The sequence below is a fragment of the Microplitis demolitor genome, chromosome 2 (genome assembly GCF_026212275.2).
Source record: "Microplitis demolitor isolate Queensland-Clemson2020A chromosome 2, iyMicDemo2.1a, whole genome shotgun sequence".
NCBI lineage: Eukaryota > Metazoa > Arthropoda > Insecta > Hymenoptera > Braconidae > Microplitis > Microplitis demolitor.
The window spans coordinates 18,049,639-18,072,478 of NC_068546.1; the positions used below are offsets into that span (position 1 = coordinate 18,049,639).

The 22,840-nt window shown below is 29.8% G+C and overlaps 3 protein-coding genes across 4 annotated transcripts in view; 2 read left to right on the forward strand and 1 right to left on the reverse strand.

Moving 5' to 3' along the window:
* Positions 1-8,356, reverse strand: part of LOC103568660 (protein-tyrosine sulfotransferase) — a 184,675-nt gene extending 176,319 nt beyond the window's left edge. Inside the window, exons 1-2 of one of the 2 annotated variants that reach the window (XM_053742788.1) lie at positions 8,088-8,356; positions 7,881-8,023 (exon numbers count right to left, since the gene is read on the reverse strand). The gene's annotated coding sequence lies outside the window, so the exon portion shown is untranslated. The remainder of the gene's footprint in view (positions 1-7,880; positions 8,024-8,087) is intronic. The other variant, XM_053742787.1, reaches the window with a different exon arrangement.
* Positions 8,357-18,873: 10,517 nt separating this feature from the next.
* LOC103568694 (MKRN2 opposite strand protein) lies at positions 18,874-19,482 on the forward strand. The gene has a single exon (XM_008545651.1). The coding sequence runs from the start codon at positions 18,883-18,885 to the stop codon at positions 19,480-19,482; it is 600 nt and encodes a 199-aa protein (XP_008543873.1). The 5' UTR covers positions 18,874-18,882.
* A 14-nt stretch (positions 19,483-19,496) lies between these two features.
* Positions 19,497-22,492, forward strand: LOC103568659 (protein MTO1 homolog, mitochondrial). The gene is made up of 6 exons (XM_008545608.3): positions 19,497-19,731; positions 20,269-20,568; positions 20,662-21,872; positions 21,967-22,070; positions 22,142-22,196; positions 22,274-22,492. Exons 1-6 carry the CDS (start codon positions 19,497-19,499, stop codon positions 22,376-22,378), a joined length of 2,010 nt encoding a protein of 669 aa, XP_008543830.1. The 3' UTR covers positions 22,379-22,492.
* The last annotated feature ends 348 nt before the right edge of the window (positions 22,493-22,840 follow it).

Consider the following 22,840-nt stretch of genomic DNA (forward strand, 5'->3'; position numbering starts at 1 on the left):
AAAACATAAAATAAAATTACAGCACTGACCGTGCAAACAGATTTTGCAACTTTTTATTTTTAACACTAAGAAACACTTGTATTATATCATTCTACATTCTGTCAAAAAATTACAAATTCACAAGATGGAAAGTTTTTTTTTTTAATTCATTTGATTACAATCTAATTATGTTAATAAATTAAATAAAAATCTCTAAATAACTTTGAAAATCAATTGACCACCCTTTAAATTAATTAGAAAAACTAAATTAGGTAGAAAATGTTTGATTTAAAATTTAATTATTTTAAAAGCTGATAAATCATTCAATCTAATCAAATTTTTAATCTTTGTTATATTTTGAAATTACCATCAGAATTAGTCGATTTAGAAGATATAATTTAATATATTTATGCAAGAAGATAATTTTTTTGTTAAAATTATTACAACAATCGAAGTTCTGGCTTGACATCCTGAATTTTACGAAACAATTTAAGAAAAAAAAATCTGGGCATCGATTGGCTCTGCGGGCCAGCCTCAAAACTTCCGTTTGCGAGCTCAAGGAGCTCCAAAACATTAGTATGAATACATTCTCGAGCTCTTCGAGCTGGAAAATGCTTTTACATGCAATTGTCTTTTTATGAGCTTTTGAAGCTCTAATAGGTTACGTTTTATGTTAAAGTTTGCAAATTTAAGAATCGGAAATTATTAATGAACAAGCGGTTTTTAAATTTTTATTCCCGATTATGTTTAATTAAATAAATAAATTGAGATAGAAATCAATGTCAATGATCACAATAGAGTATTAAATGAGTTTTGACTTAGATCAGAGCGATAATATATAAAAAAATTGGTCTGTCGGTTGACCCTGCGAGCCAGCCCCAAAACTTCCCGCATATTTCAAGCTCCTTGAGCTCGAAAAATCGTTGTATATACATTCTCGAGCTCTTCAAGCTTGAAAATACTTTTGTATCCTTTTGTTTTCGAAAAAAAAACGTTTTTTACGATTTTTTCTCAAACGATATCTCCCGAACAAATAAACCGATTAAGACGGTTAAGGTGGCAATCGACGCATTTTATTGAGTTCTACAACTGATCAGATTTTTAAATTAATTTATTGAGTCGTTTTTGAAAAATTTCGAGAATACTAAAAAAAATTTTTTTTTTTTAATTCTTTCGACAACGGTTTCTCTTGAACGAATTAACTGATTTTGATGTTTGAGGTGGCAATCAACGCGGCTTATGAAGCTTCAGAACCTAGTTGATTTTGGAATCAATCCATCGAGCACATAAAAAGTTATCCAAAAAAAACATTTTTGAAAAAAGTTTATTTTTGGAATATCTCTGAACGAGCCCCGCCGATCAAACTCAATTTTTTTAGCTTTTAGATATTGACAAGCCGCGTCGAATGACATCTTGAAAATCAAAATCGGTTCATCCGTTCAAAAGTTACAGATATTTATATACATACATACGTACGTACGTACATACATACATACATACATACATGCACTCGGACATCATCGTGAAATTAGTCAGGATAGCTTCCTAGAATCTCAAAACGTCGAGATCTCTTAGAAATTCGATTTTCGAAAATCGGACTGGAACCAATAACTTCCCGAATATTTGAAAATTTACCATTTTCTTGGCGGGAAGTTAAACACATTCGAGAAAAATATTGAAAACCATGTTTTTTCAATTTTTTTGTTGATAATATGATTTAAACTTAAGAATGAGTTAGATGGAATTATATGGGGATAGAAAGAGACCATAAAATTTCGGACACATTTTAATAAATTACATTATAATTAATCCGGAAAACATAACATAAATGTTATTTTTTTTAATTTTTAACATCGATATCTTTTGAACTAATTAACCAATTTCAACGTTTAATGTCGCAATCGACGCGCTTTGTTGAGTTCTAGAGCCGATTAAAATTTGAAATCGATCAGTTTAGTCGTTTCAAGGATATTTGGAATAAACCGTTTTTCACTATTTCTTTTTCCAACGATTTCTCTCGAACGAATCAACCGATTGAGATATATAAGGCGACAATCAATGCGTATCAAGTTCTGGAGCTGATTAGATGCTGAAAGTGATTTATTAGATCGTTCTTGAAAAATTTAAAAAAATCCACAGAGAAATTTTTAACTTCCCGCTAAGAAAATTGCAAATTTTCGAAAATTCGGGAAGTTATTGGTTTCAGTCCGATTTTCGAAAATCGAATTTCTTGAGATCTTGACGTTTTGAGGTCCTAGGAAGCTATCCTGACTAATTTCACGATGATGTCCGAGTGTATGTATGTATGTATGTACGTACGTATGTAAATATCTATAACTTTTGAACGGATGAACCGATTTTGATCGTCAAGGTCTCATTCGGCGCGGATTGTCAATATCTAGAAACTGAATAAAATTGAGCTTGATCGGTAAGGCTTGTTCAGAGATATTTCAAAAATAAACTTTTTTCAAAAATGTTTTTTTTTTGGATAACTTTGTATGTTCTCAATGGATTGATTCCAAAATCAACTAGGCTCTGAAACTTCATAAGCCGCGTCGAACGCCACCTCAAACATGAAAATCGGTCAATTTTTTCAAGAGAAACCGTTTTCGAAAGAATTAAAAAAAAAAATTTTTTATTATTTTGAAAATTTCTCAAAAACGACTCGATAAATCAATTTCCAAATCTGATCAGTTGTAGTACTCAATAAAACGCGTCGATTGCCTTCTTGAACGTCTCAATCGGTTAATTCGTTCGAGAGATATCGTTTGAGAAAAAATGGTAAAAAACGTTTTTTTTTCGAAAACAAAGGCATACAAAAGTATTTTCGAGCTCGAAGAGCGGGAAGTTTTGGGGCTGGCCTACAGAATCGACCGACAGACCGATTTTTTTTTTCGTATTTTTCAATTTTCTCAGAGTTTATTCGATTAAATGATCTTAAATTTTTAGAAAAGTTGAGAGTCAAGAAGCTCTTTCAATTGCCGCGAGAACCATCTAAATCGGTTAATTAATTAAAAAGTTATATAAAGTTTACACACACGCGCGCGGACATCATTCTGAAAAGAGTCAGAATATCTTCCTAAGATCTCATGATCTGATGAAATTCAATTTTTTGAAAATCGTCGATTTTCTTAGCGGGAAGTTAACATTGTATTTGGCATAAAAAAAAAATTGTTTTTTATTTTTATAAATTTTTAGTGGCAGTTGAACTTCTAGTAAAATTATTTTAGCATACGTCAAAAAATAATACGATGCAACTTAAATCGTACCGTAAAATTTAAAACTTTAACATCGCGTACAAATTTTTTGTTGTTGACAGTAAAAGTAGTTATTATATTTTATTTTTGACATAAAATTCCAAATGTTACTCTAAAACCTCTCTATACATTTAGAATATTTTATGTTTAATACTAGATTGTTGCGATAATTTTTCCCGTTATTCAAATAAATTTTGACCCTTCGTCGTTTCTATCGATTCACATTATCACACATCCTTCTAAAAACAATTGTCAAGTACTTTAACAACTTGAAAAAACTATCACATTAGCAAAGAATACAATCCAAGAATATTATACTCATTACTTTAATTTTCCTTTTCCCTACTTCTTTAAATTTTCTGAACGGGAAGTTTAAAGAAAATATAAAGCAAATATTTATTTATACAATAAAAATAACTTATTGCTTGTTAAATTGAAAATATTTTGTGGCGCATTGCGATATGCACAAATTGACTACCGACGATATTCTTCAGTGATTGGTATTTTTTTCTTTATTTTTTCCTGTCAAGAGTCAGAAGTAGAAATAGAAGCAGAAGCGTTGAGTCGCTCTAAAAATCATCGGGTTCCCACTCGAATCGTATTCAATCTACCAACTACCACTGCTAATACTATTACCATCACCTATCTACCCATCTATCTACCAGTAAATCTATCCATCTATCTCTCGTCTGCTATCTATCTATCTGTCTATCTGCATATATATTTATCTCACTCGGTCTCCTCACTCGCACTCGATATTGAAATTTCCGTCGACGTGTCTACGTCGATAGCTATGGGAAGTCGAGTGTCGATTGCCGTCCGACGGATATTTGACGCTGTTACACATAAAGAAATCATTTGCTTCAACTAAATTTAATAAAAAGTAAAAAAAAAAAATATCTCTCCACCAACTCAACTCGTTCAAACCGTTAATTAAAAGAAATTCGCTATCAAACTAATTTAACTACTAAAAAATAAAATGAATGATAATTTAATAGAGAAAAATTACTCGACTACGAAATTTCGATTGCTAGGTAATTTTATTTTTTTCGTCAACAACAACTCAAGCAATAAAAAAAAAAAATTTATGAACTTGGAGTGAAAAATAAAAATATATTTTTATTTTAAGAAATAATAAATTTTTAGCTTAGCAAAAAAAAAAATATAAAATAATACATAATAAAGATGACAATGATAATAATATTCTGTACAATTAAATATCCTCATACATTATCTCACTTGATAATGAAATGAAACCTATGAGTCCGTGGTCTGTTTACTAAATCCAACATATTTGCTGAAGCTCGCGAAATAATAGCTTATGCGTTGCATTAACAGTAATTTTTCTTTTAATTTTAAAACTTTACTCTTGTTCTACATTTTCCCATGTTATATAATTATTATTATCATAATTAATAGTCTATTAGAATAAATGTATATTTAAAGTATGTTCTATGAATATGAATAACCGTAAAAAAAAAGAAATGATTAATAAAAATCTTGAATAATAATTCAAGTAGTTAATAAATTTTCTGCTGGGAGAAATAGTTCATTAAAAAAGAAGTTACTGCAATTGAAGTTATAATTTTTTTTTTTTTACATATACCCGTGTCGAAGTTTAAATTGTAGATTGAATGTACTATTGATGCTGAAAACGTAAATTCAACCTTTGAAAACGTAAATAGCCGTCAAAACGTATATTAGACGTAGTTGGCGTACGACAACGTAAAAAAGACTTGCATAATCATAGATACAACCTTCCAAAACTTGCAATAAAAAAATTAAACTCTATTGGATACATTTCATTGCCAAAAAAACATGTCTAGCAGCCAGAAGACGAGAAATAAAAATTTTCTCTTTTGGGTCTTACAGAATACCTAGTAGCTTGGGGACCAAAAATAAAAATTCTCAACAGCTGTAGAAAAATATTTTGGACCTTGTGAGACAGTAATCTACTAATGGCTAATTTCTTGTGCTCCGTTTAGTCTTACAGACTGCCTAGAAGCTTATAGACAAGAAATAGAAATTTTCAGTAGCTTTTGAAAATTATTTTGGAGCCTTGTAAGAGATAATTATAGACTATACTCTCTAAACTAATTCACGAGCTGTACCTAAAGTTATCTCCTATAAGGCCCAAAATATTTTTTAAAACCTGCTGAAAATTTCTATTTCTCGTCTTCTGACTGCTAGGCATATTTTTTTGACGATGAAAGGTTTCCAATAGAGTTTAATTTTTTTATTGCAAGTTTTGAAAGGTTGTATCAACGATTACGCAAGCCTTATTTGCGTTTTCGTACATCAACTATGTCTAATATACGTTTTTAAGACTATTAACGTCTTAAAAACTTGAATTTACGTTTTCAGCGTCTAGTAAGTTCAATCTACGATTTAAACTCCGACACGAGTAGGATTAAAGTTTTCGAAGTCATGAAGACTTTTTTGGGAAACAAGTGCTGGTGTGTTCTTACATTTTCTGGACAGATTAACCGACTTTAATGATTCTTGTATCAAGTAAAATAATTTATTGCGACTTAAAACTGAGCATTTCACGATTTACCGGATATTTTCTAAATTTGAAACTAATTGGATTGATTTCGATTATTTATCAAGATTCTTTTATATTTAGCTCAAACACGAGAATAATATAAATTAAACTAATGAATAAATAGTGATAGTACATAGAAACTAATCTAGAATCATCACCAACATAAAAAATTCTCATGGTATGATAGGTATAGACGTTTTACTGTTACTATATAAAATATGAAATACTAAATAAAATATAAAAAATACTTTTACTGTCAACAACAGAAAATTTGTGTGCGATGCAAAAGTTTTAAATTTTACTGTACGATTTAAGTTGCATCGTATTATTTTTTGACGTATGCTAAAATAATTTTTATTAGAGAAGTTTAACTGTGACACTAAAAATTTATAAAAATAAAAAATTAATTTTTTTTTACGACCAATAAAAAATTTTTTCTCAAATAGTTTCGTGAAACTCCGGATGTCAAGCCAGAACTTCAATAGTCGCAGTAATTTTTAACAAACAAATTATCCCCTTACATAAATATATTAAATTATATCCTCTGAATCGATTAATTCTTATGGTATTTCCAAAATACAAAGAAGACTTAAAGTTTGATTAAATTTCAAGATTTAACGGTTGAATGATTTATCAGTTTTTAAAATAGTCAAATTTTAAAACAAACATTTTTCACATAAATTAGTTTTTCCAATTAGCTTAAAGGGTGGTAAATTAATTTCAAAAGTTATTTATAGATTATTATTTAATTAGATTATAATCAAATGAATTTTAAAAAAAAATTCGTTCCGCCTTGTGAATTTGTAATTTTTTAACAGGATGTAGATAATAATCACAAGTGTCTCTTAACGTTAAAAGTAAAAATTTGTAAAATCAAATCACAAGGTCAGCGTTGTAATGCTTTGTTGTTAAAATTGAGGTTGTTTCGCTAGTCTCGCGATTGTTACGGAAGCTTTAAACCAGCGAGCTCTCTAGTAAATTAATCATAAAACTAATAATTTAACTTTCAAACGAAAATAAATTTCACATCAATACTTGAATTGGAATTTCAGAGTTAATTAATAATAAAAAAATTATCAACCCTTTAAAGAATGATTTAATGAAAGTTTCAAGAACAAACTTCATTTACTTTAGTTTGTTTGTGTTTTTTTTTTTTTTTTTTTTCTCTTAAAGTAATTTAACTGCGAGCTCAAAAATATCCGATAGTATATTTAAAAAAAAAAAAAAACGTATTGATAATTAATGTAAAATAATTAAAAACTACAAAAAAATAGTAAAAATTCAATGAAAAATAATTGAAATTATTAAAAATTGATAATAATTTATAGAAAAGTAAATACGAGTTAACTTATATAAAAATTTTTACTAAATTTTAATCTTTTGTCAAACAAAATACGTTAGAAGGATTTTTTTTTATCTTAAATCAACATTCAATAATTGAACAATTTTCAATTCATACATAAAATTAAAACCAAATATTATTATACCCTACCATAAACATTAAACAAATATTATCAAAAATTTTCTATTATTTTCGTTAACAAAAAAAAGAACACGTAAGCTAATTCAGTAAAAATTTTAAATGCATTAAATACCATCGTGACTGTAAACAAATTAATGTAAGTAGGACGTCACAAACATGTAATTAGTTAATGACAATTAATTTCAAATAGATAAAAAAAGCATGCGTCTACGTGTCTTCAAATAATAATAATAGTTTACTAAGTATAAAAAAATGAGTAAATAAAAATTTTACTAGATGGTTAGAATAAAAAAATTTTAACATCGCACGTGAAAGATATGGAATAAAATTTTGAAACCTCATAAAACATTTGTTCGTAAGAACATAAACTGTAAATCAATTACGTTCCATAATCAATAAATTAATCGATAAAATGAAATTAGATCTTAGATAAAAAAAGAAGTAATAATAATCTAACGTTACAAGGTCAAGATACAGGAGTAAAACCACATGCGTGGTCATTGACGCATCAGGTGTCAGTCACCTCTTCTAGACTAGGATATACTAGTTCATACTACATACTGTTGTGAGTATGTACATATGTAGTCTAGAGTAACAAGTAAACGAGTCTACTCACATTGCTACAGCACACGTGTTTTTTTCCTTAACCTAATACATCATCATCATCGTCATTATCATTATTTATTTCAGTCACGATCGTCATCCAATGATTTGGTAAATAAAAATAAACGTAAACTATTAAAATAAATTTAACAGCACCTGCATAATTTATATAAAATAACAGTAAGTGATTTAAAAGGCCATACATGCAACCTAAACTTACCGGTCACGATGTGAACTCCAATACGATATTAGATTCCTTTCACTTCCTTAGAAAAAAAATTTATCAATGTTTACACTTGTGTTAATGTTTATATTTTTTTTTGTGTTGAAATAAAATTAATAAATAATTAAACTATCAAAATAAATTATTAAATGATTTTTAGTGGTAAATAAAATTAAAATGTCATTTGAATTACTAGTTTTTAAATTCACAAGTCTATTTATATACTGTACGTTAGTCACACACATCAAACCACTCCGCTTCGCGGATCAGCTGCTACTATTACAGCGCGACCAAACATCACGGGTGCCGCGGGAAACTAATGCCATCTACTGCTTTGGTCAATAGTATAATTTATTATTTTCATTCAAAAAATTAAATCCTCAATCAATATTCAAGTTATTAAATTCTTAATTGTTTATTTAATTTATAAATAATTTTTTACTGCATGTAGTTAATTTAAAAAAATGATTTTTTCAAATTAATTTTGGGTAGGGATAGTTTCGCCGAAAAACTAGAGTGGTAAAACAGAGCGCCTAAAGCAGCAAAAAGAAATGTTGATAACGAAGAATGATGAAAACATAGTTTGTGTAAATTCCGATAGAGAGCCAGTAAAGTACTTGTTGAGACATAAAATCAAATACGACGACGAAATCACTGAACACCAGAAAAAAAGGCTCGTTCATGAAAAATGGGCAAAGGATGATTTTGTTGTTCATACTGCTATAGTTTGCCCGTTTGAAAAGACGGACAAATTAATTTTTTTTATTATAATGAAGAATTTTTTTAATTTATTTAATAACTGATGAACTTGGTTTACTTTCAGAAAAGTAAATATTATAATGTGATTAGAATATTTCGCGGTTAGTTGAAAGACAGCATTGAAAATATACTGTAAGTCATCCATTTGAAAAATCAGCTGTTTGAATAATATTACTTCATTGATAAAATTTTTTTTTTCATTAAATTAGTAATGCAACCACTTTAAAATTAAAAGGGCGCTGACACTACAATGCCTATAAGAACAGTACTACTTTGCAATGTGCAGCTGACGGGAAACTGTCGGTCGACCCGTTCAAGAAAACGGGTAGATTGAATTTTAAGTTTTAATTAATAATTTATAATTTTTTTTTTTTTTTTTATTTAACGGCGTAGTGACGTCCAGTCGTACATAGCTGTAAGAGAAAAATGACACATCCACGTACTGTCTTGCAGTATGCCAGCGTATAGAGAAATCATCAGCCCGCCCGTTTGAACAAACGGGTAGATTAATTTTTATGTTTTAATTAATAAATAATTTAATTTTTTTTTAATTAGTACCGTAATGACTTTAAGTCTTACTTACTATGAGAGAATCATGACCGTTACTTAAGTACATCCTAGCAGTATGCCAGCGTATATAGAAACCACCAGCCCACCCGTTTGAAGAAACGGGTAGATTAATTTTTATGGTTTAATTAGTAACTAATTAAATTTTTTCTTAATTAGTACCGTAATGACTTTAAGTCTTACTAACTATGAGAGAATCATGACCGTAACTTAAGTACATCCTAGCAGTATGCCAGCGTATATAGAAACCACCAGCCCGCCCGTTTGAAGAAACGGGTAGCTTAATTTTTGTGTTTTAGTAATAACTAATTAAATTTTTTTTTATTAGTACCGTAATGACTTTAAGTCTTACTTACTATGAGAGAATCATGACCGTAACTTAAGTACATCCTAGCAGTATGCCAGCGTATATAGAAACCACCAGCCCACCCGTTTGAAGAAACGGGTAGATTAATTTTTATGGTTTAATTAGTAACTAATTAAATTTTTTCTTAATTAGTACCGTAATGACTTTAAGTCTTACTAACTATGAGAGAATCATGACCATAACTCAAGTACATCCTAGCAGTATGCCAGCGTATATAGAAACCACCAGCATGCCCGTTTGAAGAAACGGGTAGCTTAATTTTTGTGTTTTAATTAATAACTAATTAAATTTTTTTTTGATTAGTACCGTAATGACTTTAAGTCTTACTTACTATGAGAGAATCATGACCGTAACTTAAGTACATCCTAGCAGTATGCCAGCGTATATAGAAACCACCAGCCCGCCCGTTTGAAGAAACGGGTAGCTTAATTTTTGTGTTTTAATTAATAACTAATTAAATTTTTTTTTGATTAGTACCGTAATGACTTTAAGTCTTACTTACTATAAGAGAATCATGACCGTAACTTAAGTACATCCTAGCAGTATGCCAGCGTATATAGAAACCACCAGCCCACCCGTTTGAAGAAACGGGTAGATTAATTTTTATGGTTTAATTAGTAACTAATTAAATTTTTTCTTAATTAGTACCGTAATGACTTTAAGTCTTACTAACTATGAGAGAATCATGACCATAACTCAAGTACATCCTAGCAGTATGCCAGCGTATATAGAAACCACCAGCATGCCCGTTTGAAGAAACGGGTAGCTTAATTTTTGTGTTTTAACTAATAACTAATTGAATTTTTTTTTATTAGTACCGTAATGACTTTAAGTCTTACTTACCATGAGAGAATCATGACCGTAACTCAAGTACATCCTAGCAGTATGCAAACGTATATAGAAACCACCAGCCCGCCCGTTTGAAGAAACGGGTAGCATTATTCTGCTACAGCTCTTTAACTCTTGAAGTAACTACATTACGAAAAAAAATAAAAAAAAATTATGTATTAATTTAAACTTAATAGTAAATCTGACTGCTTTCCCCAAAGGAATAGACTGACAGATTCCGTATTGCTGTAATACTGGGAAACAAAACTCAAACGATAAACATTTTCCGATTACGACTTTTTTAAAGTCGAAGTCGAGATGCTACTAATAAAAATAAAAGAAAATTATTTATTAATTGAAACACAAAAATTGATCTGTCCGTTACGCTAAACGGGCAGGCTGAAGGTTTCTCTATTGCTGGCACAATGCAAGACGAAAATTGAATGTGTCTTTCTTCTCTTACAGCTAATTAGGACTGGAAGTCACTACGGTACTAATTACAAAAGAAAAAAAATTGTTTACTAATTAAAACAGAAAAATTAATCTGCCCGTTTCCGTAAACGGGCAGGCTAGTGGTTTCTCTATACGCTGGAATACTGCCAGGATATACTTAAGTTAAGCACATGATTCTCTTACAGTTAGTAAGACTTACAGTCATTACGGTACTAATTGAAAAAAAATTTAATTAGTTACTAATTAACCCATAAAAATTAATCTACCCGTTTCTTCAAACGGGTGGGCTGGTGGTTTCTATATACGCTGGCATACTGCTAGGATGTACTTAAGTTATGGTCATGATTCTCTTACAGTTAGTAAGACTTACAGTCATTACGGTACTAATTGAAAAAAAATTTAATTAGTTACTAATTAACCCATAAAAATTAATCTACCCGTTTCTTCAAACGGGTGGGCTGGTGGTTTCTATATACGCTGGCATACTGCTAGGATGTACTCGAGTTATGGTCATGATTCTCTCATAGTTAGTAAGACTTAAAGTCATTACGGTACTAATTAAGAAAAAATTTAATTAGCTACTAATTAAACCATAAAAATTAATCTACCCGTTTCTTCAAACGGGTGGGCTGGTGGTTTCTATATACGCTGGCATACTGCTAGGATGTACTCGAGTTATGGTCATGATTCTCTCATAGTTAGTAAGACTTAAAGTCATTACGGTACTAATTAAGAAAAAATTTAATTAGTTATTAATTAAAACACAAAAATTAAGCTACCCGTTTCTTCAAACGGGCGGGCTGGTGGTTTCTATATACGCTGGCATACTGCTAGGATGTACTTAAGTTACGGTCATGATTCTCTCATAGTAAGTAAGACTTAAAGTCATTACGGTACTAATCAAAAAAAAATTTAATTAGTTATTAATTAAAACACAAAAATTAAGCTACCCGTTTCTTCAAACGGGCATGCTGGTGGTTTCTATATACGCTGGCATACTGCTAGGATGTACTTGAGTTATGGTCATGATTCTCTCATAGTTAGTAAGACTTAAAGTCATTACGGTACTAATTAAGAAAAAATTTAATTAGTTACTAATTAAACCATAAAAATTAATCTACCCGTTTCTTCAAACGGGTGGGCTGGTGGTTTCTATATACGCTGGCATACTGCTAGGATGTACTTAAGTTACGGTCATGATTCTCTTATAGTAAGTAAGACTTAAAGTCATTACGGTACTAATCAAAAAAAAATTTAATTAGTTATTAATTAAAACACAAAAATTAAGCTACCCGTTTCTTCAAACGGGCGGGCTGGTGGTTTCTATATACGCTGGCATACTGCTAGGATGTACTTAAGTTACAGTCATGATTCTCTCATAGTAAGTAAGACTTAAAGTCATTACGGTACTAATTAAGAAAAAATTTAATTAGTTACTAATTAAACCATAAAAATTAATCTACCCGTTTCTTCAAACGGGCGGGCTGGTGGTTTCTATATACGCTGGCATACTGCTAGGATGTACTTGAGTTATGGTCATGATTCTCTCATAGTTAGTAAGACTTAAAGTCATTACGGTACTAATTAAGAAAAAATTTAATTAGTTACTAATTAAACCATAAAAATTAATCTACCCGTTTCTTCAAACGGGTGGGCTGGTGGTTTCTATATACGCTGGCATACTGCTAGGATGTACTTAAGTTACGGTCATGATTCTCTCATAGTAAGTAAGACTTAAAGTCATTACGGTACTAATCAAAAAAAAATTTAATTAGTTATTAATTAAAACACAAAAATTAAGCTACCCGTTTCTTCAAACGGGCATGCTGGTGGTTTCTATATACGCTGGCATACTGCTAGGATGTACTTGAGTTATGGTCATGATTCTCTCATAGTTAGTAAGACTTAAAGTCATTACGGTACTAATTAAGAAAAAATTTAATTAGTTACTAATTAAACCATAAAAATTAATCTACCCGTTTCTTCAAACGGGTGGGCTGGTGGTTTCTATATACGCTGGCATACTGCTAGGATGTACTTAAGTTACGGTCATGATTCTCTTATAGTAAGTAAGACTTAAAGTCATTACGGTACTAATCAAAAAAAAATTTAATTAGTTATTAATTAAAACACAAAAATTAAGCTACCCGTTTCTTCAAACGGGCGGGCTGGTGGTTTCTATATACGCTGGCATACTGCTAGGATGTACTTAAGTTACAGTCATGATTCTCTCATAGTAAGTAAGACTTAAAGTCATTACGGTACTAATTAAGAAAAAATTTAATTAGTTACTAATTAAACCATAAAAATTAATCTACCCGTTTCTTCAAACGGGCGGGCTGGTGGTTTCTATATACGCTGGCATACTGCTAGGATGTACTTGAGTTATGGTCATGATTCTCTCATAGTTAGTAAGACTTAAAGTCATTACGGTACTAATTAAGAAAAAATTTAATTAGTTACTAATTAAACCATAAAAATTAATCTACCCGTTTCTTCAAACGGGTGGGCTGGTGGTTTCTATATACGCTGGCATACTGCTAGGATGTACTTAAGTTACGGTCATGATTCTCTCATAGTAAGTAAGACTTAAAGTCATTACGGTACTAATCAAAAAAAAATTTAATTAGTTATTAATTAAAACACAAAAATTAAGCTACCTGTTTCTTCAAACGGGCATGCTGGTGGTTTCTATATACGCTGGCATACTGCTAGGATGTACTTAAGTTACGGTCATGATTCTCTTATAGTAAGTAAGACTTAAAGTCATGACGGTACTAATCAAAAAAAAATTTAATTAGTTATTAATTAAAACACAAAAATTAAGCTACCCGTTTCTTCAAACGGGCGGGCTGGTGGTTTCTATATACGCTGGCATACTGCTAGGATGTACTTAAGTTACAGTCATGATTCTCTCATAGTAAGTAAGACTTAAAGTCATTACGGTACTAATTAAGAAAAAATTTAATTAGTTACTAATTAAACCATAAAAATTAATCTACCCGTTTCTTCAAACGGGCGGGCTGGTGGTTTCTATATACGCTGGCATACTGCTAGGATGTACTTGAGTTATGGTCATGATTCTCTCATAGTTAGTAAGACTTAAAGTCATTACGGTACTAATTAAGAAAAAATTTAATTAGTTACTAATTAAACCATAAAAATTAATCTACCCGTTTCTTCAAACGGGTGGGCTGGTGGTTTCTATATACGCTGGCATACTGCTAGGATGTACTTAAGTTACGGTCATGATTCTCTCATAGTAAGTAAGACTTAAAGTCATTACGGTACTAATCAAAAAAAAATTTAATTAGTTATTAATTAAAACACAAAAATTAAGCTACCCGTTTCTTCAAACGGGCATGCTGGTGGTTTCTATATACGCTGGCATACTGCTAGGATGTACTTGAGTTATGGTCATGATTCTCTCATAGTTAGTAAGACTTAAAGTCATTACGGTACTAATTAAGAAAAAATTTAATTAGTTACTAATTAAACCATAAAAATTAATCTACCCGTTTCTTCAAACGGGTGGGCTGGTGGTTTCTATATACGCTGGCATACTGCTAGGATGTACTTAAGTTACGGTCATGATTCTCTCATAGTAAGTAAGACTTAAAGTCATTACGGTACTAATCAAAAAAAAATTTAATTAGTTATTAATTAAAACACAAAAATTAAGCTACCCGTTTCTTCAAACGGGCATGCTGGTGGTTTCTATATACGCTGGCATACTGCTAGGATGTACTTGAGTTATGGTCATGATTCTCTCATAGTTAGTAAGACTTAAAGTCATTACGGTACTAATTAAGAAAAAATTTAATTAGTTACTAATGAAACCATAAAAATTAATCTACCCGTTTCTTCAAACGGGCGGGCTGGTGGTTTCTATATACGCTGGCATACTGCTGGGATGTACTTAAGTTACGGTCATGATTCTCTTATAGTAAGTAAGACTTAAAGTCATTACGGTACTAATCAAAAAAAAATTTAATTAGTTATTAATTAAAACACAAAAATTAAGCTACCCGTTTCTTCAAACGGGCGGGCTGGTGGTTTCTATATACGCTGGCATACTGCTAGGATGTACTTAAGTTACGGTCATGATTCTCTCATAGTAAGTAAGACTTAAAGTCATTACGGTACTAATCAAAAAAAAATTTAATTAGTTATTAATTAAAACACAAAAATTAAGCTACCCGTTTCTTCAAACGGGCGGGCTGGTGGTTTCTATATACGCTGGCATACTGCTAGGATGTACTTAAGTTACGGTCATGATTCTCTCATAGTAAGTAAGACTTAAAGTCATTACGGTACTAATAAAAAAAAATTTAATTAGTTATTACTAAAACACAAAAATTAAGCTACCCGTTTCTTCAAACGGGCGGGCTGGTGGTTTCTATATACGCTGGCATACTGCTAGGATGTACTTAAGTTACGGTCATGATTCTCTCATAGTTAGTAAGACTTAAAGTCATTACGGTACTAATTAAGAAAAAATTTAATTAGTTACTAATTAAACCATAAAAATTAATCTACCCGTTTCTTCAAACGGGTGGGCTGGTGGTTTCTATATACGCTGGCATACTGCTAGGATGTACTTAAGTAACGGTCATGATTCTCTCATAGTAAGTAAGACTTAAAGTCATTACGGTACTAATTAAAAAAAAATTAAATTATTTATTAATTAAAACATAAAAATTAATCTACCCGTTTGTTCAAACGGGCGGGCTGATGATTTCTCTATACGCTGGCATACTGCAAGACAGTACGTGGATGTGTCATTTTTCTCTTACAGCTATGTACGACTGGACGTCACTACGCCGTTAAATAAAAAAAAAAAAAAAAATTATAAATTATTAATTAAAACTTAAAATTCAATCTACCCGTTTTCTTGAACGGGTCGACCGACAGTTTCCCGTCAGCTGCACATTGCAAAGTAGTACTGTTCTTATAGGCATTGTAGTGTCAGCGCCCTTTTAATTTTAAAGTGGTTGCATTACTAATTTAATGAAAAAAAAAATTTTATCAATGAAGTAATATTATTCAAACAGCTGATTTTTCAAATGGATGACTTACAGTATATTTTCAATGCTGTCTTTCAACTAACCGCGAAATATTCTAATCACATTATAATATTTACTTTTCTGAAAGTAAACCAAGTTCATCAGTTATTAAATAAATTAAAAAAATTCTTCATTATAATAAAAAAAATTAATTTGTCCGTCTTTTCAAACGGGCAAACTATAGCAGTATGAACAACAAAATCATCCTTTGCCCATTTTTCATGAACGAGCCTTTTTTTCTGGTGTTCAGTGATTTCGTCGTCGTATTTGATTTTATGTCTCAACAAGTACTTTACTGGCTCTCTATCGGAATTTACACAAACTATGTTTTCATCATTCTTCGTTATCAACATTTCTTTTTGCTGCTTTAGGCGCTCTGTTTTACCACTCTAGTTTTTCGGCGAAACTATCCCTACCCTTAATTTTAAAATATTTTGGTGGCTGATAATATAAACTTCTACTTGATCATTATTCTTTTAAATATTTATCAATGTAGATAACTATTGTTGTAAAAAAAAAAATAATAGTAATGATAATTATGTAATTTTTATTGTCATTTAATGATTTTTTTTATTTATTGTCATTACGGATTTTACACGGCCGTAAAAAATTTTAAGTGACAGATTAAATTTAAAATTTTAATTCACAGCGTAATTCATAGTTTAAATTAATGTCGGCTGTAAAAAGTTTAAAAATACTAATAACTGTACGTAATATTTTATACATAATTTTTTTTTGATAGATTATTTATATTAATTATATGTAATGTAATTATTTTTTAAATAACTTAGAATTGAAAATTTTTTTTATTGAGGTGATAATATTTTATTTAAAAATAAAAAAATTTTTTCTCTGAGTTAAATGAAAATTTTATGATCAAAATTTCAAATTGACAGAAAAATTAAAATGACTGTAATCAGTTTGATTTTTTAAATTCCATGTTTGAAAATATTTAAAATAGTTTTATATTTATTTATTCTACAAATAATTATTTAAATATTAAAAAAAAATTATTTTTAAATTATTTCTAATTTTTTAAATTATTTATTAAAAGTTAATTTTATAAAATTTTATATAGATTCAAATGATGACATTTAAGTATTGGTTATTGGTAAAGACTTTAAAAGAAATTAAGTAATTAATTAAATAAAATCAATTTTCAATTTTCAATGACTCGTTTATTGTCAATCATTGAGCCTTTTACTTTATTTGAATTTTAAATCACCCCGATAACCAGCTGAGCTCAATTTTACGTAAACCAATGTATGTTATGTATTGATTGGCGTAAAATTGAGCTCAATTGGTTATCGTGGACAGTTGTTAACATTTTTTAATTGCCCTGATAACCATTTTGATCGCTAATTGAAGGAAATCTACAACCAAAATAAGATGCCATGTTGACTGCAAAAACTTGATGGTGCAAATAGTTGACGGTAATTTGTAGCCAATTTGGAAGTTAAATTTTGCTCATTCAAGTTTTTTTTCGTAACTTTCTGTCAAAAATTGAAATTAACTTCTGATCTTCAAGTTTTTTTTCCACAACCTCAAAGCAACTTTCTGATTCAACTTGCACTCCTATTACGGCTGTAGATATTTATGCCAATTTGTAGTTCGTGTAGCACTAACATTACAGTCAAAACTTGAAACGGTAGAATTGGACGCAAAAGTGTTGCTACAACCTTTAGAGTGTCAATTTCTCTTCAAAAACTTACTGTTCAGCGTTTTCGGTCAAGTTAACATCAAATTCTGCTGTTCCAAATTTTAACTGTTATACAAATACAACATGAACTACAAGTCGATGTGAATCTATAGCTGTAATAGGAATGCAAGTTAAATCAGAAAGTTGAAGAAATCATACTTACAAACCAAAAGTTAATTTTAATCTGACAGAAAGTTGCGAGAACAAATTTGAACGACCAAAATTTAACTTCCAAATTGACTTCAAGTTACCGTCAATTATTTGCACCATTAAGTTTTTGGGCTTGCAGTCAACATTACATCTTATTTCGGTTGTAACTTTCCGTCAACGCGATCAAAATCAAATTAAATGACTATCAGGGAATCCAACACCCTGATAGCCAGAGTTTCTGATCAGAAAGTTGGTCACAAGTTGCTCAGAAACTTGGCGACAATCTACTGCCGCAACCTGTCGACAACTTTCTGAGCAATTTGTAGTCAACTTGTCGACAACAGTTATACGAGCTGAAAGTTGTCGACAAGTTTCTCGGAAAGTTGCCGTCAACTTATGGAAATACCAACTTTTGCGGCTAACTTGGCGACAGGTTGCGGCGGTAGGTTGTCGACAAGTTGCGGCCAACTTGGCTATCAGGGCACAATTAAAATAAGTTTTCCTTCTGTCAGCAATCGGTAAGTGATGTAAATTTTTAATCGGTAAGTTAAGTTTCTCGTTACCTATTTATTATGGTTTGTCATGTGTGCGAAGTGCCTAAAACTAAAACATGTGTTTTAACAAAATATAAAATTAAAATAATTATAATTAATTTCAAAAATAACAACAAAAATTAATAAAATATGTAAGCTTCATATTTATTTAAGTTTAATATTAATTTGTAAAATAACTTCCATTTTAGTTCATATATTTTAATATATAACCTATTGCAACATTCATTATTTTATTTAGAAAAAAACATTTTACGTTTTATAAATTAAAAAAAAATTGTCTACAAAATTTAGTAATTTTTGTATCAAATTGTTTAAAATAAAAGTAATTTTTTTTTTTTAATTTAAAATAATGAGCTATGACATACTTTGTTTCAAACATTGTAACTCAAAGTCAATATTTTGTAAAACAATACCTGAAAAATGTCCTATTTGCAATATTAAATTAATAAATTTATCGATAGAACCATTTTTATTACCATATTGTTGTACAAAAGCAACAAATAATCCTACATCAATAGTTTTAAAACCGTCTCACGGTTCATTTTGCAATGATTACAACATAACAAATGACATGCATATCGGTTTAGTTAATTCTCAATGTCAATTATATGAATATGATCATCGTGGAATAACTCATAATAATTTTAACGACTGGTCAGATTGTATTGTAATAAATGACTTGATACCCGAATCTTGGTATTACCATTGGGATGAAGTATTATCGCAGTTAGTAATAAATCCCATATGGAGTTCATCAAATTACAATCCGGCGAGTTTTAATTGCTATAATTTTATTATTGAATTTTTAAAATTATTAAATTATAATAATTTAAAATTTATTGATAAAGAGCATGTGTTTAATGAATTTTTTTTACCAAAACTACGTTATACATTAAAATATATTTATATTTATAGAAAATTAAAAAACAATTGTTGTTATATTGCTTGAAAAAAAATTATTTAATGATGTCACTAAGAAATATAATAAAAGTAACGTTATTTAAAACCAAGATAAAACAAATAAGAGTTTGTAATAGAACAATACAAACTTATAGTAATGATAATGGTGATAATGTAAATAGTAATAAGTATGACGTTATTGTAATTGGTGGTGGACATGCTGGTACTGAAGCTTGTGCTGCTGCAGCAAGAATGGGCGCTAAGACACTACTTGTTACTCATAAAAAAAGTACAATAGGTATTTATTATTTTTACCTCTGAGTGTTATTTAATGTACTTTAGTTTTTAAAAAATATTTTATCTGCTCTTAACAAACAAAAAAAATTCTAGAAGCCCAAAGTTCAAAAACTTATTATTAATTTTATACAAATTATCGCTTGTCACGTCGAAAGTATAGATTTTATAAAAAAAAGTTTTAAATAAATATTGTAGACAATTAAATTCTCTACAAAAAATATACTGAGCAAAATTACCGTAGAAACAGTAATTAAAAAGTTACAAGTATTTATAGTTAATCGTTTCACTTAACAAATATGTTAATTTTGTCGGCTGATTCGAATTAATGAAATGCATGTAACTTTGGAAGTAATTGATTTACGATAATTTTACTAGTCATTTTTGGTAGTGAATTAAATTTGCTATTGAATACTATCACTTTTTTTTTTAATAAAATCAATAGTTTAACTGTAAAAAGTGATAAATTATAAAATTTAATGAAATCAAGCTTTGAATACGATTTTACAATGATAATTAGATTTATTAAATTAATTTTTAGGTGAAATGTCTTGTAATCCATCATTTGGTGGTATAGGCAAAGGGAATTTAGTTAGAGAAGTCGATGCACTTGATGGTGTTTGCAGTCGTATTTGTGATAAGTCAGGAGTACATTACAAAATTTTAAACCGACGTAAAGGACCAGCTGTCTGGGGTCTCAGAGCACAAATTGATCGCGATCTTTATAAAAAGCATTTACAAGCTGAAATATTTAACACAGAAGGATTGGAAATACGTGAATCTTCAGTTGAAGATCTTATTTTACAACGAAATTCTAATAAATGCTGCGGTATTATTTTACGTGAGTTGTTATTCAATACCAAACATAAACAAATAAATTTTTTTTTTAAGACTTATGATTTACAAATAATTTTTTTTTTTTTTTTTATTTAAGAGGACGGTACGAAAATATTTAGTGAAACTGTAGTAATAACAACGGGTACATTTTTAAAAGGACAAATAAATATTGGCTTGGAAAAACGTCCAGCTGGTAGACTAGGCGACGAACCGAGTATAGGATTGGCAAATACTCTAGAAGAATTGGGATTTCGTATGAGCCGTTTAAAAACAGGAACACCTCCACGCTTAAAAAAATCAACGATTGATTTTACAAATTGTCCTGTGCAGACTCCAGACGAAGTACCAGAACCATTTTCATTTATGAATGATCGCGTGTGGATAAATCCTCATGATCAATTGCTGTGTCATATGACTTATACCAATGAACAAGTTGGTAAAATAATACGGGACAATTTGCACTGTAATAGCCACGTAACTGAAGAAGTAACAGGACCACGTTATTGTCCAAGCATTGAAAGTAAAGTATTAAAATTTAAAACATCAATACACCAGATATGGCTTGAACCAGAAGGATTACAATCAGATATAATTTATCCCGGTGGATTATCGTGCACATTACCGGCAGACAAACAACAAGAACTAGTTAATTGTATTCCAGGATTAGAAAAAGCTGAAATAGTACGTCCTGGTTATGGTGTAGAGTATGACTTTATAGACCCACGAGAATTAACTTATCAATTGGAGACACGTAAAATTAGTGGATTATTTTTAGCTGGTCAGATAAATGGAACAACGGGATATGAAGAAGCTGCTGCACAAGGAATAATTGCTGGTGCTAATGCAGCTGCTAAAGTTCTGAACAAACCAGCCCTGGTTGTTAATCGCACTGAAGGCTACATTGGTGTTTTAATTGATGATTTAACGTCACGTGGTACTACTGAACCCTATCGTATGTTTACAAGTCGTGCAGAATTCCGTTTGAGCTTGAGACCAGACAATGCTGATTTAAGATTAACTGCCAAGGGATTTAAAACTGGTTGTGTATCTCAACAACGTATGGAGAAAACTGATAAACTTCAAAAAAAGCTACAAGAAGGTATCGCACTTCTTAAATCTGTTGTTAAATCTCAACAAGAATGGTTGGAGTTGTTAAATGTAAAAAGATCAAAAGATGGAAAATCTAAAAATGCATTTACTGTTTTATCAAGTTCTAATTGTGAAATTAATTTTGAAGACTTGATCAAAAAAATGCCCAACGAGTTTGGACATTTTGGGGGAGATAGATTTTTATCACGTCGATTTAAGGTAATTTGATTTACGGTGATAAATCCATCAATTTTTTCTTGTAAATTTAACTGTATTTATTAATTTTAGTAATTAATATTTTTACTTATTTTAGATTGAAGCGACTTATGAATATTCTATTAAAGATCAGTTAGACGAAGTTGAAAGAGTACGTAAGCATGAAGAAATGCTCATACCAACGGATTTTGATTATGAAAAGTACGTATCCTTATTTAAAGCCCCAGTTCGAATGATAATGTAATTAAAATTTTTTTTTCTTATTTAATTAGAGTAAATATTTCGACGGAAGACAGAGAAAAACTTACAGCAATGCAACCGCAAACGGTAATTATAATGTTTAATTGAAACATAAATTAATTATTGAATAATTTTCAATTCATTAATAAAAAAAAAAATAACAGGTTGCGGCAGCGACTAGAATACCCGGAGTCACTCCAGCAGCAACATTGAGAATAGTTAAACAAATTCAACAGAATGAACGCAATATATACAAAAGACAACGATAATATATAATAATTAGTTACATAATTCAAAAATTAATATATAAATGTACATAGTTATTTCTGTTTTTATTCATTATATTAAATAAAAACAATTATATTAAATGTAAAAAATTTTTGATGGATACAAAAAACTTTTCAAAATTTTTATAATACCGAAAATAACAGAAATTTGTTGATTTTTTTTTTATTTTCTAAACAAATATAATGTTATGGATAAAAAATATTTGAAAATATGCATCTGAAGATTTTGAAAAACTTTTCGTATGATTTTCTTCAAATTAATTTATTTATTTGTTTTATTTTTTTTTTTTGCTTATTCAAAATTATTAAAATTCTGTAATGTCTGCTAAGACTTCACTACCGTAAATTTTTATGTACATACTTTTAGATTATTTTTCAAAATATTTAATTCGGTCATAAAAACTAAATTTTCGATGCTTGCCATTTAAATATCATTATATAGTT

What these genes read in the sequence shown, in the direction of transcription:
- LOC103568659 (XM_008545608.3), top strand. Translation starts at nt 19,497, where the DNA reads ATGATGTCACTAAGAAATATAATAAAAGTAACGTTATTTAAAACCAAG. An exon ending in TTTTATCACGTCGATTTAAG is followed by an intron (nt 21,873 to 21,966) that starts GTAATTTGATTT and finishes TACTTATTTTAG; the next exon opens with ATTGAAGCGACTTATGAATA. An exon ending in ACGGATTTTGATTATGAAAA is followed by an intron (nt 22,071 to 22,141) that starts GTACGTATCCTT and finishes TTATTTAATTAG; the next exon opens with AGTAAATATTTCGACGGAAG.
- LOC103568694 (XM_008545651.1), top strand. Translation starts at nt 18,883, where the DNA reads ATGAGCTATGACATACTTTGTTTCAAACATTGTAACTCAAAGTCAATA.